Raw genomic sequence first — 15000 nt, 5'->3', positions numbered from 1 at the left:
TAACTACATATAACAGGTAGGCTACCCAACATTAAATAACTACATATAACAGGTAGGCTACCCAACATTAAATAACAGGTAGGCTACCCAACATCAAATAACTACATTTAACAGGTAGGCTACCCAACATTACACCGATGAGGAGCTCCAAGGTTTGAATGGGCTCCCAGGTGGTGCAGCGGTCTTAAGCACTGTGTCTCAGTGCTTGAGGTGTCACTACAGACACCCTGGTCCGATTCCAGGCTGTATCACAACTGGCTGTTATTGTGAGTCCCTTAGGGCGGCGTACAATTGGCCCAGCATCGTCTGGGATTGGCTGGGGTAGGCCGTCATTGTAAATAAGAATTTGTTCTTAACTAACTTGCCTAGTGGAAACCTAAGGATCCGCCATTTTTTTTATTTAATTTTTGGCCTGAAAGGACATACCCAAATCTAACTGCCTGTAGCTCAGGACCTGAAGCAAGGATATGCATATTCTTGGTACCATTTGATAGGAAACACTTTTAAGTTTGTGGAAATGTGAAAGGAATGTAGGAGAATGTAACACAATAGATCTGGTAAAAGATAATACAAATAAAACAACCGTTCTTTTGTATTTTTTTCGAACCATCATCTTTGAAATGCAAGAGAAAGGCCATAATGTATTATTCCAGCCCAGGCGCAATTTAGATTTTGGCCACTAGATGGCAGCAGTGTATAAACAACATTTTAGACTGATCCAATGAACCTGTTCGAAGAGGCGTCACTACAGACACCCTGGTTCGATTCCAGGCTGTATCACAACCGGCCGTGATTGGGAGTCCCATAAGGCAGTGCACATTTAGCCCGGCGTCGCCCGGGTTTGGCCGGGGGTAGGCCGTCATTGTAAATAAGAATTTGTTCTTAAACTGACTTACCTAGTTAAATAAATTAAAATTCACGGGAACAAAAAGGAAAGAAAAGAGGAGGGACTAACCTGGGGTGTATTCATTAGTGCACACTGTAGCAAACCCTAATAAAAACGTTTCGCTAAGGACAACGTTTTTTGCCACGAAAACGAGAGCTTTCAGGGTGGCTTCGTTCCATTTGATTCCTAGTGAATAAATAAAACCCCTGAATTTTTTTATTATTATAATTTTTTTTTACCTTTATTTAACCAGGCAAGTCAGTTAAGAACATATTCTTATTTTCAATGACGGCCTGGGAACAGAGGGGCAGAACTTTGTACCTTGTCAGCTCGGGGTTTGAACTTTGATTCCGGTTAGTGAATAACCACCTACGCTGCTGCCCCAAAATTTGTATAATAAGAAACAGTTGCAAAGTGTTTTGCTGCGGTGTGGACAAATGAACGCAGCCCATTGTTTTGTATTGTGTTGGGTTTTGAACCTCAGGAGGTTATGGGAAGAGTTACTGTTGTTGGTAAATGCTAATATGAATCATAATGACCTGAAACACCAAACGTTGTTTCTAAAGTCCTCTTTCCTGTCTCCTCCCTGGTCCTCCAACGGCCCACAATCCACTGTTCCTCCTCACTGGGAAAAATGACAGTTGGAACCCATCAACAAGGTATGTTCTCCTCCTCTGAACACACGTGTGTGTGTGTGTGTGTGTGTGTGTGTGTGTGTGTGTGTGTGTGTGTGTGTGTGTGTGTGTGTGTGTGTGTAGAGACAGAGAGGTGATAGAAGAGGAGCAGGTGTCAAATCACCAGTTAAACAGCCTTGACTCTGCTGTCAGATCTCAGTGGGCATCAGTCCATCTCCTGTGTCTGCTCTAGTGACACCCCCCAACACACACACATAGAGACAGAGAGACACACATAGAAGAGGAGCAGGTGTCAAATCACCAGTTAAACAGCCTTGACTCTGCTGTCAGATCTCAGTGGGCATCAGTCCATCTCCTGTGTCTGCTCTAGTGACACCCCCAACACACACACACATATAGACACACCACACAGACACACACACACACATACACACCACACCACACACATACACCACACATACACACCACACAGGCACACACACACATACACACACCACACAGACACACACACACCACATACCACACATACACAAACACACACACAGACACAGACACACCACATGGCACACATCCACACACCACACAGACACACACACACACACCACATACCACACATACACACACCACACACCACAGAGATACACACACACCACATACCACACACACACACACACACACACACACTTTGTTATTTTCATCAGCTTAATAAGAGGTTCTTCATTGCATATTCATGTCAATCATTTTGTCCTGCATGACTGTCTTTGTCTCTGATTAGAACCGTGATTGCAGAGGGAGGGAGGGAGGGAGGGGATGGAGGGAGGGGGAGGGGGAGGGGGAGGGAGGGAGGGATGGAGGGAGGGAGGGAGGAGGGAGGGAGGGAGGAAGGGAGGGAGGGAGGAGGGAGGGAGGGAGGGATGGAGGGAGGGGGAGGGAGGGAGGAGGGAGGGAGGGAGGGAGGGAGGGAGGGAGGGAGGGAGGGAGGGATGGAGGGGGGGAGGGGGAGGGAGGGAGGGGATGGAGGGAGGGGGAGGGAGGGAGGGAGGGAGGGGGAGGGAGGGAGGGAGGGAGGGAGGGAGGGGGAGGGAGGGAAGGGATGGAGGGGAGGGATGGAGGGAGGAAGGGAGGGAGGAAGGGGGGAGGGAGGGAGGGAGGGAGGGAGGGAGGGAGGGAGGGGGGGAGGGAGGGAGGGAGGGAGGGAGGGGGGGAGGGAGGGAGGGATGGAGGGAGGGAGGGAGGAAGGAAGGAAGGAAGGGAGGAGGGAGGGAGGGAGGGAGGGAGGGAGGGAGGGAGGGAGGAGGGAGGGATGGAGGGAGGGAGAGGGAGGGGGGGAGGGAGGGAGGGAGGGGGAGGGAGGAGGGAGGGAGGGAGGGAGGGAGGGAGGGAGGGAGGGAGGGGGAGGGAGGGAGGGAGGGATGGGAGGGAGGGAGGAGGGAGGGAGGGGAGGGGGAGGGAAGGGGAAGGGGGAGGGGGGGAGGAGGGAAGGGAGGGGAGGGAGGGAGGGATGGAGGAAAGAGGGGGGGGGGGGAAAGAGGGGAAGTTGAAAAGAAAACAAAGTTCATAAACATCCTCATTCCCTTAAGCGTCATTCCAAACTCATATGACCTTCACCCCCTCTCTCTCTCTCTCTCTCTCTCTCTCTCTCTCTCTCTCCCTCCCTCATCTCTCTCTCTCTCTCTCTCTCTCTCTCTCTCTCTCTCTCTCTCCCTCCCTCTCTCCTCTCTCTCTCTCTCTCTCCCTCATCCTCTCTCTCTCTCTCTCTCTCTCTCCTCTCTCTCTCTCTCTCTCTCTCTCTCATCCCATCTCCTAGAGATCTGCTTTTGATTAATCTTGTATGATTTCCTTGTGTGTTGGTTAATTCATCATCACAGTTTGTCCAGTTGACTGAGCCTGCTTTAGCCTCACATTAAATATATATATACACACACAGTTGAAGTCGGAAGTTTAAATACACCTTTGCCAAATACATTTTAACTCAGTTTTTCACAATTCCTGACATTTAATCCTAGTAAAAATTCCCTGTCTTAGGTCAGTTAGGATCACCACTTTATTTTAAGAATGTGAAATGTCAGAATAATCGTAGAGAGAATGATTTATTTCAGCTTTTATTTCTTTCATCACATTCCCAGTGGGTCAGAAGTTTACATACACTTAATTAGTATTTGGTAGCATTGTCTTTAAATTGTTTAACTTGGGTCAAACGTTTCGGGAAGCCTTCCACAAGCTTCCCACAATAAGTTGGGTGAACTGAGTCAGGTTTGTAGGCCTCCTTGCTCGCACACGCTTTTTCAGTTCTGTCCACACATTTTCTATGGGATTGAGGTCAGGGCTTTGTGATGACCACTCCAATACCTTGACTTTGTTGTCCTTAAGCCATTTTGCCACAACTTTAGAAGTACGCTTGGGATCATTGTCCATTTGGAAGACCCATTTGTGACCAAGCTTTAACTTCCTGACTGATGTCTTGAGATGTTGCTTCAATATATCCACATCATTTTCCTGCCTCATGATGCCATCTATTTTGTGAAGTGCACCAGTCCCTCCTGCAGCAAAGCACCCCCACAACATGCTGCTGCCAACCCCGTGCTTCACGGTTGGGATGGTGTTCTTCGGCTTGCAAGCCTCCCCCTTTTTCCTCCAAACATAACAATGGTCATTATGGCCAAACAGTTCTATTAAGGCCTTGAAATACATCCACAGGTACACCTCCAATTGACTCAAATTATGTCAATTAGCCTATCAGAAGCTTCTAAAGTCATGACATAATTTTCTGTATTTTTCCAAGCTGTTTAAAGGCACAGTCAACCTAATGTATGTAAACTTCTGACCCACTGGAATTGTAATACAGTGAATTATAAGGGAAATAATCTGTCCGTAAACAAACTATAGTTTGTTAACAAGAAATTTGTGGAGTGGTTGATAAATACGTTTTTATGACTCCAAACTGAGTGTATGTAAACTTCCCACTTCAACTGTATATATATATACAGTTTACATACACTCAGTTTGGAGTCATAGGGAGAGAGAGAGAGAGAGAGAGAGAGAGAGAGAGAGAGAGAGAGAGAGAGAGAGAGAGAGAGAGAGAGAGAGAGAGAGAGAGAGAGAGAGAGAGAGAGAGAGAGAGAGAGAGAGAGAGAATGAGAGAGGGAGAGAGAGAGAGAGAGAGAGAGAGAGAGAGAGAGAGAGAGAGAGAGAGAGAGAGAGAGAGGAGAGAGAGAGAGAGAGGAGAGAGGAGAGAGAGAGAGAGAGAGAGAGAGAGAGAGAGAGAGAGAAGAGAGAGAAGAGAGAGAGAGAGAGAGAGAGAGAGAGAGAGAAATGAGAGTACAATGAAGGTGTTTCTCTATACTGCTGATTGCTACAGGGAATGAGGATGTTTACAAAGTCAAAATAGGACTATGAAAAGGGAAATGGAAAAGAACTTTGATGCGTATTGTGGGCGCACGCTGATGATGTCAGGGAGTTGTGCTGAGATGAGTCATCATCGTGTGATGCTGTGTTCATAACCGAGTGGGAAGGTGGTAATTGTGATGTAGGAAAAACCAATTGGATGCATTCACATGCTTTGAACTCGATGACGATGCTGATTAGCGAATGGCAAACAAGCTGCGTCTACCATAAACAAAAAACACTGTGCTAATCCTGCTAACAAATTACGGTGTCCAAAAAACACTGTGCTAATCCTGCTAACAAATTACGGTGTCCAAAAAACACTGTGCTAATCCTGCTAACAAATTACGGTGTCCAAAAAACACTGTGCTAATCCTGCTAACAAATTACGGTGTCCAAAAAACACTGTGCTAATCCTGCTAACAAATTACGGTGTCCAAAAAACATATTTAATAGATTGTTTTCTATAAGTAGTGTTGTGGTTGTTGCATTTAACTGCCGACAATGCTGTCATCCAGGGACGATAGATGAGATTCTCAGTAGTAATTATCAATTGGAGAGGGGAGGAGGGAGGGAAGAGAATGAAGGAGGGGGAGAGAGAGGAGGGAAGGAGGGAGGATATTTGTGTTCCTCCTCTGAAATTTGTGCAATTGACTTTTATTTGTGGGTTTTTTTTGGGAGTGGGGGGTTCGCCCAGGGAGCCATACAAGCTAGAACCTCCACTGGTTCTGGGGGTCTGTGGACTGAGCCCCAGGACCAGCTTGCTTAGGGGACTCTTCTCCAGGTTCATCTCTCTGTAGGTGATGGCTTTGTTATGGAATGTTTGGGTATCGCTTGCTTCCTCTCTCTCTCTCGCTTTCTCTTTCTCTTCTTTCTCTCTTCTCTCATTCTTCTCTCTTTCTCTCTCTCTTCTCTCTCTCTATCCCCATCTCTCTCTCTCTATAGGGTGTGCTGGCCAGGCTAACTGACTGTCTATTGTGTCGGTGGTCGTGTCGCTCATGTCTGTTGTGGTGTTGGGAGTGCTGCTTTCCGCCCAGTGATGAGGAGGTGGAGATACTGGGACCCTTCCCTGCTCAGACCCCCTCCTGGCTGTGAGTTAACACACACACACACACACACACACACACACACACACACACACACACACACACACACACACACACACACACACACACACACACACACACACACACACACACACACACACACACACACACACACACACACACACACACACACACACACACACACACACACACACACACACACACACACACACATGCATGGACACACACTTAAGCGCACAAACGGACGGATGACCGCACAGACACACACACACACAAACAGACACGCATGAACGAAAGCACACTCACGCACACATGCCCACAACGTTCGCTTGTCCAGTTGTGTTAGATCAGTCTCAGGAAGTAGAAGGATACACTTTTAAACCTATTCCAACAGATCTGTGGATATAGTCAATCATCATTACAGATTGTTACCAGGTCTGTCAATGCCCCCTGTTCCGTGCTGTAATGGAACAGTCCAAACCCCCTGTTCTGTGGTGTAATGGAACAGTCCAACCCCCCTGTTCTGTGCTGTAATTGAACAGTCCAACCCCCCTGTTCCATGCTGTAATGGAACAGCCCAACCCCCTGTTCTGTGGTGTAATGGAACAGTCCAACCCCCCTGTTCTGTGCTGTAATGGAACAGTCCAACCCCCTGTTCTGTGGTGTAATTGAACAGTCCAACCCCTGTTCTGTGCTGTAATGGAACAGTCTAACCCCCTGTTCTGTGCTGTAATGGAACAGTCCAACCCCCTGTTCTGTGCTGTAATTGAACAGTCCAACCCCTGTTCTGTGGTGTAATTGAACAGTCCAACCCCCCTGTTCTGTGCTGTAATTGAACAGTCCAACCCCCATGTTCTGTGGTGTAATGGAACAGTCCAACCCCCCTGTTCTGTGGTGTAATTGAACAGTCCAACCCCCTGTTCTGTGCTGTAATGGAACAGTCTAACCCCCTGTTCTGTGCTGTAATGGAACAGTCTAACCCCCTGTTCTGTGCTGTAATGGAACAGTCCAACCCCCTGTTCTGTGGTGTAATGGAACAGTCCAACCCCCCTGTTCTGTGCTGTAATGGAACAGTCCAACCCCCCTGTTCTGTGCTGTAATGGAACAGTCCAACCCCCCTGTTCTGTGCTGTAATGGAACAGTCCAACCCCCTGTTCTGTGGTGTAATGGAACAGTCCAACCCCCCTGTTCTGTGCTGTAATGGAACAGTCCAACCCCCCTGTTCTGTGCTGTAATGGAACAGTCCAACCCCCCTGTTCTGTGCTGTAATGGAACAGTCCAACCCCCCTGTTCTGTGCTGTAATGGAACAGTCCAACCCCCCTGTTCTGTGCTGTAATGGAACAGTCCAACCCCCTGTTCTGTGCTGTAATGGAACAGTCCAACCCCCCTGTTCTGTGCTGTAATGGAACAGTCCAACCCCCTGTTCTGTGCTGTAATGGAACAGTCCAACCCCCCTGTTCTGTGCTGTAATGGAACAGTCCAACCCCCATGTTCTGTGCTGTAATGGAACAGTCCAACCCCCTGTTCTGTGCTGTAATGGAACAGTCCAACCCCCCATGTTCTGTGCTGTAATGGAACAGTCCAACCCCCCATGTTCTGTGCTGTAATGGAACAGTCCAACCCCCATGTTCTGTGCTGTAATGGAACAGTCCAACCCCCCATGTTCTGTGCTGTAATGGAACAGTCCAACCCCCCTGTTCTGTGCTGTAATGGAACAGTCCAACCCCCATGTTCTGTGCTGTAATGGAACAGTCCAACCCCCTGTTCTGTGCTGTAATGGAACAGCCCAATCCCCCTGTTCTGTGGTGTAATGGAACAGTCCAACCCCCTGTTCTGTGCTGTAATGGAACGGTCCAACCCCCTGTTCTGTGCTGTAATGGAACAGTCCAACCCCCATGTTCTGTGCTGTAATGGAACAGCCCAACCCCCCTGTTCTGTGCTGTAATGGAACAGTCCAACCCCCCTGTTCTGTGCTGTAATGGAACAGTCCAACCCCCATGTTCTGTGCTGTAATGGAACAGTCCAACCCCCCTGTTCTGTGCTGTAATGGAACAGTCCAACCCCCTGTTCTGTGCTGTAATGGAACAGTCCAACCCCCCTGTTCTGTGGTGTAATGGAACAGTCCAACCCCCCTGTTCTGTGCTGTAATGGAACAGTCCAACCCCCCTGTTCTGTGCTGTAATGGAACAGTCCAACCCCCCTGTTCTGCCAGTCTCTCTAGGGACCTGATGTTGACGTCAGCACTCTGGCTGAGCTCATTCTGTGGTTGAGAGGGTGTGTGTGTGACAGAGACCAACGGTCTGGCTGAAGCGTTGCTCTACTGATTAAGATAGACATGTTGGAGACACACACACTGTACCGATACTGTTGTCTCTCAGGAGTAGGAACCGCATAGCATGTTACAGACCATATACCAGTAGTAACCTGTTTATACCAGTACCTGTTTACTACCATGGAGACTCAGTCTGAGATACAGACCATATACCAGTACCTGTTTACTATCATGGAGACTCAGTCTGAGATACAGACCATATACCAGTACCTGTTTACTACCATGGAGACTCAGTCTGAGATACAGACCATATACCAGTAGTAACTTGTTTATACCAGTACCTGTTTACTACCATGGAGACTCAGTCTGAGATACAGACCATATACCAGTAGTAACTTGTTTATACCAGTACCTGTTTACTATAATGGAGACTCAGTCTGAGATACAGACCATATACCAGTACCTGTTTACTACCATGGAGACTCAGTCTGAGATACAGACCATATACCAGTACCTGTTTACTATCATGGAGACTCAGTCTGAGATACAGACCATATACCAGAACCTGTTTATACCAGAACCTGTTTACTACCATGGAGACTCAGTCTGTGATACAGACCATATACCAGTAGTAACTTGTTTATACCAGTACCTGTTTACTACCATGGAGACTCAGTCTGAGATACAGACCATATACCAGTACCTGTTTACTATAATGGAGACTCAGTCTGAGATACAGACCATATACCAGTAGTAACTTGTTTATACCAGTACCTGTTTACTACCATGGAGACTCAGTCTGAGATACAGACCATATACCAGTAGTAACCTGTTTATACCAGTACCTGTTTACTACCATGGAGACTCAGTCTGAGATACAGACCATATACCAGTAGTAACTTGTTTATACCAGTACCTGTTTACTATAATGGAGACTCAGTCTGAGATACAGACCATATACCAGAACCTGTTTACTACCATGGAGACTCAGTCTGAGATACAGACCATATACCAGAACCTGTTTACTACCATGGAGACTCAGTCTGAGATACAGACCATATACCAGTAGTAACTTGTTTATACCAGTACCTGTTTACTACCATGGAGACTCAGTCTGAGATACAGACCATATACCAGTAGTAACTTGTTTATACCAGTACCTGTTTACTACCATGGAGACTCAGTCTGAGATACAGACCATATACCAGTAGTAACTTGTTTATACCAGTACCTGTTTACTACCATGGAGACTCAGTCTGAGATACAGACCATATACCAGTACCTGTTTACTATAATGGAGACTCAGTCTGAGATACAGACCATATACCAGTACCTGTTTACTACCATGGAGACTCAGTCTGAGATACAGACCATATACCAGTACCTGTTTACTACCATGGAGACTCAGTCTGAGATACAGACCATATACCAGTACCTGTTTACTATCATGGAGACTCAGTCTGAGATACAGACCATATACCAGTACCTGTTTACTACCATGGAGACTCAGTCTGAGATACAGACCATATACCAGTACCTGTTTACTACCATGGAGACTCAGTCTGAGATACAGACCATATACCAGTAGTAACCTGTTTATACCAGAACCTGTTGACTACCATGGAGACTCAGTCTGAGATACAGACCATATACCAGTAGTAACTTGTTTATACCAGTACCTGTTTACTATCATGGAGACTCAGTCTGAGATACAGACCATATACCAGTAGTAACCTGTTTATACCAGTACCTGTTTACTACCATGGAGACTCAGTCTGAGATACAGACCATATACCAGTAGTAACCTGTTTATACCAGTACCTGTTTACTACCATGGAGACTCAGTCTGTGATACAGACCATATACCAGTAGTAACTTGTTTATACCAGTACCTGTTTACTACCATGGAGACTCAGTCTGAGATACAGACCATATACCAGTAGTAACTTGTTTATACCAGTACCTGTTTACTACCATGGAGACTCAGTCTGTGATACAGACCATATACCAGTAGTAACCTGTTTATACCAGAACCTGTTTACTACCATGGAGACTCAGTCTGAGATACAGACCATATACCAGTAGTAACTTGTTTATACCAGTACCTGTTTACTATAATGGAGACTCAGTCTGAGATACAGACCATATACCAGTAGTAACTTGTTTATACCAGTACCTGTTTACTACCATGGAGACTCAGTCTGAGATACAGACCATATACCAGTAGTAACTTGTTTATACCAGTACCTGTTTACTACCATGGAGACTCAGTCTGAGATACAGACCATATACCAGTACCTGTTTACTACCATGGAGACTCAGTCTGAGATACAGACCATATACCAGTACCTGTTTACTATCATGGAGACTCAGTCTGAGATACAGACCATATACCAGTACCTGTTTACTATCATGGAGACTCAGTCTGAGATACAGACCATATACCAGTACCTGTTTACTACCATGGAGACTCAGTCTACCTCCCAAATAAAACACTAGTTCCTAAATAGTGCACTTATTTTGACCAGAGGCCTATTGACTCTTATTAAAACACGAGGTGTCTCTGTCCCCCTCCACCCGCCCCCACTCTCTATTGGTTTCACCTAAGGCCTATTGACTCTTATTAAAACACGGTTTCTGTCCTCCACCCAAGGCTCTCTATTGGTTTCACCTAAGGCCTATTGGCTCTTATTAAAACACGAGGTGTGTCTCTGTCCCCCTCCACCCACCCCCACTCTCTATTGGTTTCACCTAAGGCCTATTGACTCTTATTAAAACACGAGGTGTCTCTGTCCCCCTCCACCCACCCCCACTCTCTATTGGTTTCACCTAAGGCCTATTGGCTCTTATTAAAACATGAGGTGCCTCTGTCCCCCTCCACCCACCCCCACTCTCTATTGGTTTCACCTAAGGCCTATTGACTCTTATTAAAACACGAGGTGTCTCTGTCCCCCTCCACCCACCCCCACTCTCTATTGGTTTCACCTAAGGCCTATTGGCTCTTATTAAAACATGAGGTGCCTCTGTCCCCCTCCACCCACCCCCACTCTCTATTGGTTTCACCTAAGGCCTATTGACTCTTATTAAAACACGAGGTGTCTCTGTCCCCCTCCACCCACCCCCACTCTCTATTGGTTTCACCTAAGGCCTATTGGCTCTTATTAAAACACGAGGTGCCTCTGTCCCCCTCCACCCACCCCCACTCTCTATTGGTTTCACCTAAGGCCTATTGACTCTTATTAAAACACGAGGTGTCTCTGTCCCCCTCCACCCACCCCCACTCTCTATTGGTTTCACCTAAGGCCTATTGGCTCTTATTAAAACATGAGGTGCCTCTGTCCCCCTCCACCCACCCCCACTCTGGTTTCACCTAAGGCCTATTGACTCTTATTAAAACACGAGGTGTCTCTGTCCCCCTCCACCCACCCCCACTCTCTATTGGTTTCACCTAAGGCCTATTGGCTCTTATTAAAACACGAGGTGCCTCTGTCCCCCTCCACCCACCCCCACTCTCTATTGGTTTCACCTAAGGCCTATTGACTCTTATTAAAACACGAGGTGTCTCTGTCCCCCTCCACCCACCCCCACTCTCTATTGGTTTCACCTAAGGCCTATTGGCTCTTATTAAAACATGAGGTGCCTCTGTCCCCCTCCACCCACCCCCCACTCTCTATTGGTTTCACCTAAGGCCTATTGACTCTTATTAAAACACGAGGTGTCTCTGTCCCCCTCCACCCACCCCCACTCTCTATTGGTTTCACCTAAGGCCTATTGACTCTTATTAAAACACGAGGTGCCTCTGTCCCCCTCCACCCACCCCCACTCTCTATTGGTTTCACCTAAGGCCTATTGACTCTTATTAAAACACGAGGTGCCTCTGTCCCCCTCCACCCACCCCCACTCTCTATTGGTTTCACCTAAGGCCTATTGACTCTTATTAAAACATGAGGTGCCTCTGTCCCCCTCCACCCACCCCCACTCTCTATTGGTTTCACCTAAGGCCTATTGACTCTTATTAAAACACGAGGTGTCTCTGTCCCCCTCCACCCACCCCCACTCTCTATTGGTTTCACCTAAGGCCTATTGACTCTTATTAAAACACGAGGTGTCTCTGTCCCCCTCCACCCACCCCCACTCTCTATTGGTTTCACCTAAGGCCTATTGACTCTTATTAAAACACGAGGTGTCTCTGTCCCCCTCCACCCACCCCCACTCTCTATTGGTTTCACCTAAGGCCTATTGACTCTTATTAAAACACGAGGTGTCTCTGTCCCCCTCCACCCACCCCCCACTCTCTATTGGTTTCACCTAAGGCCTATTGACTCTTATTAAAACACGAGGTGTCTCTGTCCCCCTCCACCCACTCTCTATTGGTTTCACCTAAGGCCTATTGACTCTTATTAAAACACGGGTGTCTCTGTCCCCCTCCACCCACCCCCACTCTCTATTGGTTTCACCTAAGGCCTATTGACTCTTATTAAAACACGAGGTGTCTCTGTCCCCCTCCACCCACCCCCACTCTCTATTGGTTTCACCTAAGGCCTATTGACTCTTATTAAAACACGAGGTGTCTCTGTCCCCCTCCACCCACCCCCACTCTCTATTGGTTTCACCTAAGGCCTATTGACTCTTATTAAAACACGAGGTGCCTCTGTCCCCCTCCACCCACCCCCACTCTCTCTTCTTCTCCCTCCCTCCTCTCCTAAATCCATGTGTTTTAGATTGCCCCGTTACCTTGACAACTATCTCCCTGCCAGCTGTCGCCATGGACACAAAGGGTCCCTGATGATCCCCAAGGAATGGCTGGGAATTAGGTGTCCAGTACAAAGTCCTGACTAGAATTATATGTCCTGACAAACAGAAAGGAGGGAGGGAATGAGGAAGGGAGAGAGAGAGGGAGAGAGGGAGGGAGGGAGGGAGGGAGGGAGGGAGGGAGGGAGAGAGGGATGGAGGGAGGGAGGGAGGGAGGGAGAGAGAGAGGGAGAGAGGTAAGGGGGGGAGGGAGGGAGGGGGAGGGAGGGAGGGAGGGAGGGAGGGAGGGAGGGAGGGAGGGAGGAGGGAGGGAGGAGGGAGGGGAGGGAGGAGGGAGGGAGGAGAGGGAGGGAGGGAGGGAGGGGAGGGAGGGAGGGAGGGAGGGAGGGAGGGAGGGAGAGGGAGAGAGGGAGGGAGGGAGGGAGGGAGGGAGGGAGGGAGAGGGAGAGAGGGAGGGAGGGAGAGAGGGGGGAGGGAGGGAGGGGGAGGGAGGGAGGGAGGGAGGGAGGGAGGGAGGGAGGGAGGGAGGGAGGGATAAAATGAGTAAAACATGTTTGTGCAGATTCCTCTCAGCGTTGGCCAGTGATGTTAAAGGGGCAATCTGGGATTCCAAACACAACAAGCTCATCACCTCGTCACCTGTTCTGGTACATCGCTGAGAGAACTGGATGTAACAATCCCTGATGGCTCCTTTAATGGTGTTTTAATAGAACTGAATTCCCTCTGAACAAAACAGGATCCTCAGACAGGATGCAGTCTCATGTTATCATTCCGTCATTACACTACAGTACAATGTGTTCATTCGTGTGTGTGTGTGTGTGTGTGTGTGTGTGCGTGTGTGTGTGTCTGTGTGTGTGTGTGTGTGTGTGTGAGTGTGTGCGTGCGTGCCTGCGTGTGTGTGTGTGTGTGTGTGTGTGTGTGTGTGTGTGTGTGTGTGTGTGTGTGTGTGTGCGTGCGTGTGTGCATGTGGCGTGTGTGTGGGTGACGGCAGAGACAAATGGAATAATAGGCGACAGGGACAAATAAGGACCTGGACCTGTCATCAGGAGAAGATGTGTCTGTTCCTACAGAAGGACCTGTCACCAGGAGAAGATGTGTCTGTTCCTACAGAAGGAACTGTCACCAGGAGAAGATGTGTCTGTTCCTACAGAAGGACCTGTCACCAGGAGAAGATGTGTCTGTTCCTACAGAAGGAACTGTCACCAGGAGAAGATGTGTCTGTTCCTACAGAAGGAACTGTCACCAGGAGAAGATGTGTCTGTTCCTACAGAAGGACCTGTCATCAGGAGAAGATGTGTCTGTTCCTACAGAAGGACCTGGACCTGTCATCAGGAGAAGATGTGTCTGTTCCTACAGAAGGACCTGTCATCAGGAGAAGATGTGTCTGTTCCTACAGAAGGACCTGTCATCAGGAGAAGATGTGTCTGTTCCTACAGAAGGACCTGTCATCAGGAGAAGATGTGTCTGTTCCTACAGAATTAGAGATATTCTACATCAGCAACATAGTGGCTGCGTCCCATCTCATAATAAGGGGGGGGGGGACTATATTTGTCCACATTTAAAATGTGTTTTTTTGCATGTCCCAACTCCCCCCTCTGCCAGGACCAGCCGTTATCAACGGTGACCCTGGAGCAATTAGGGTTAAGTGCAGTCGTGCAAAGTCATTCAGTAAAACTATTTTAAAGTACTACAAAGTCATTCAGTAAAACTATTTTAAAGTACTACAAAGTCATTCAGTAAAACTATTTTAAAGTACTACAATGTCATTCAGTAAAACTATTTTAAAGTACTACAATGTCATTCAGTAAAACTATTTTAAAGTACTACAATGTCATTCAGTAAAATTATTTTAAAGTACTACAAAGTCATTCAGTAAAACTATTTTAAAGTACTACAATGTCATTCAGTAAAACTATTTTAAAGTACTACAAAGTCATTCAGTAAAACTATTTTAAAGTACTACAAAGTCATTCAGTAAAACTATTTTAAAAGTACTACTTGTC

At 47.4% G+C, this 15000-nt stretch overlaps 1 protein-coding gene across 5 annotated transcripts in view; it reads left to right on the top strand.

The window, feature by feature from the left end:
• syt17 (synaptotagmin XVII) overlaps positions 1 to 15000 on the top strand; it is a 73169-nt gene that overhangs the window by 29175 nt on the left and 28994 nt on the right. For 2 of the 5 annotated variants that reach the window (XM_052519804.1, XM_052519801.1), the window contains exons 2-3: positions 1528 to 1545; positions 5851 to 5996. In XM_052519804.1, the coding sequence (XP_052375764.1) occupies positions 5945 to 5996 (52 nt within the window). In that variant the 5' untranslated portion in view covers positions 1528 to 1545; positions 5851 to 5944. The remainder of the gene's footprint in view (positions 1 to 1527; positions 1546 to 5850; positions 5997 to 15000) is intronic. The other 3 variants (XM_052519805.1, XM_052519802.1, XM_052519803.1) reach the window with 2 other exon arrangements.

The sequence above is a fragment of the Oncorhynchus keta genome, chromosome 5, assembly GCF_023373465.1.
Source record: "Oncorhynchus keta strain PuntledgeMale-10-30-2019 chromosome 5, Oket_V2, whole genome shotgun sequence".
NCBI classification, from domain to species: Eukaryota; Metazoa; Chordata; class Actinopteri; order Salmoniformes; family Salmonidae; genus Oncorhynchus; species Oncorhynchus keta.
The sequence above is the reverse complement of the archived record's forward strand: the minus strand, read 5'-3'. Positions and strand labels throughout refer to the sequence as shown.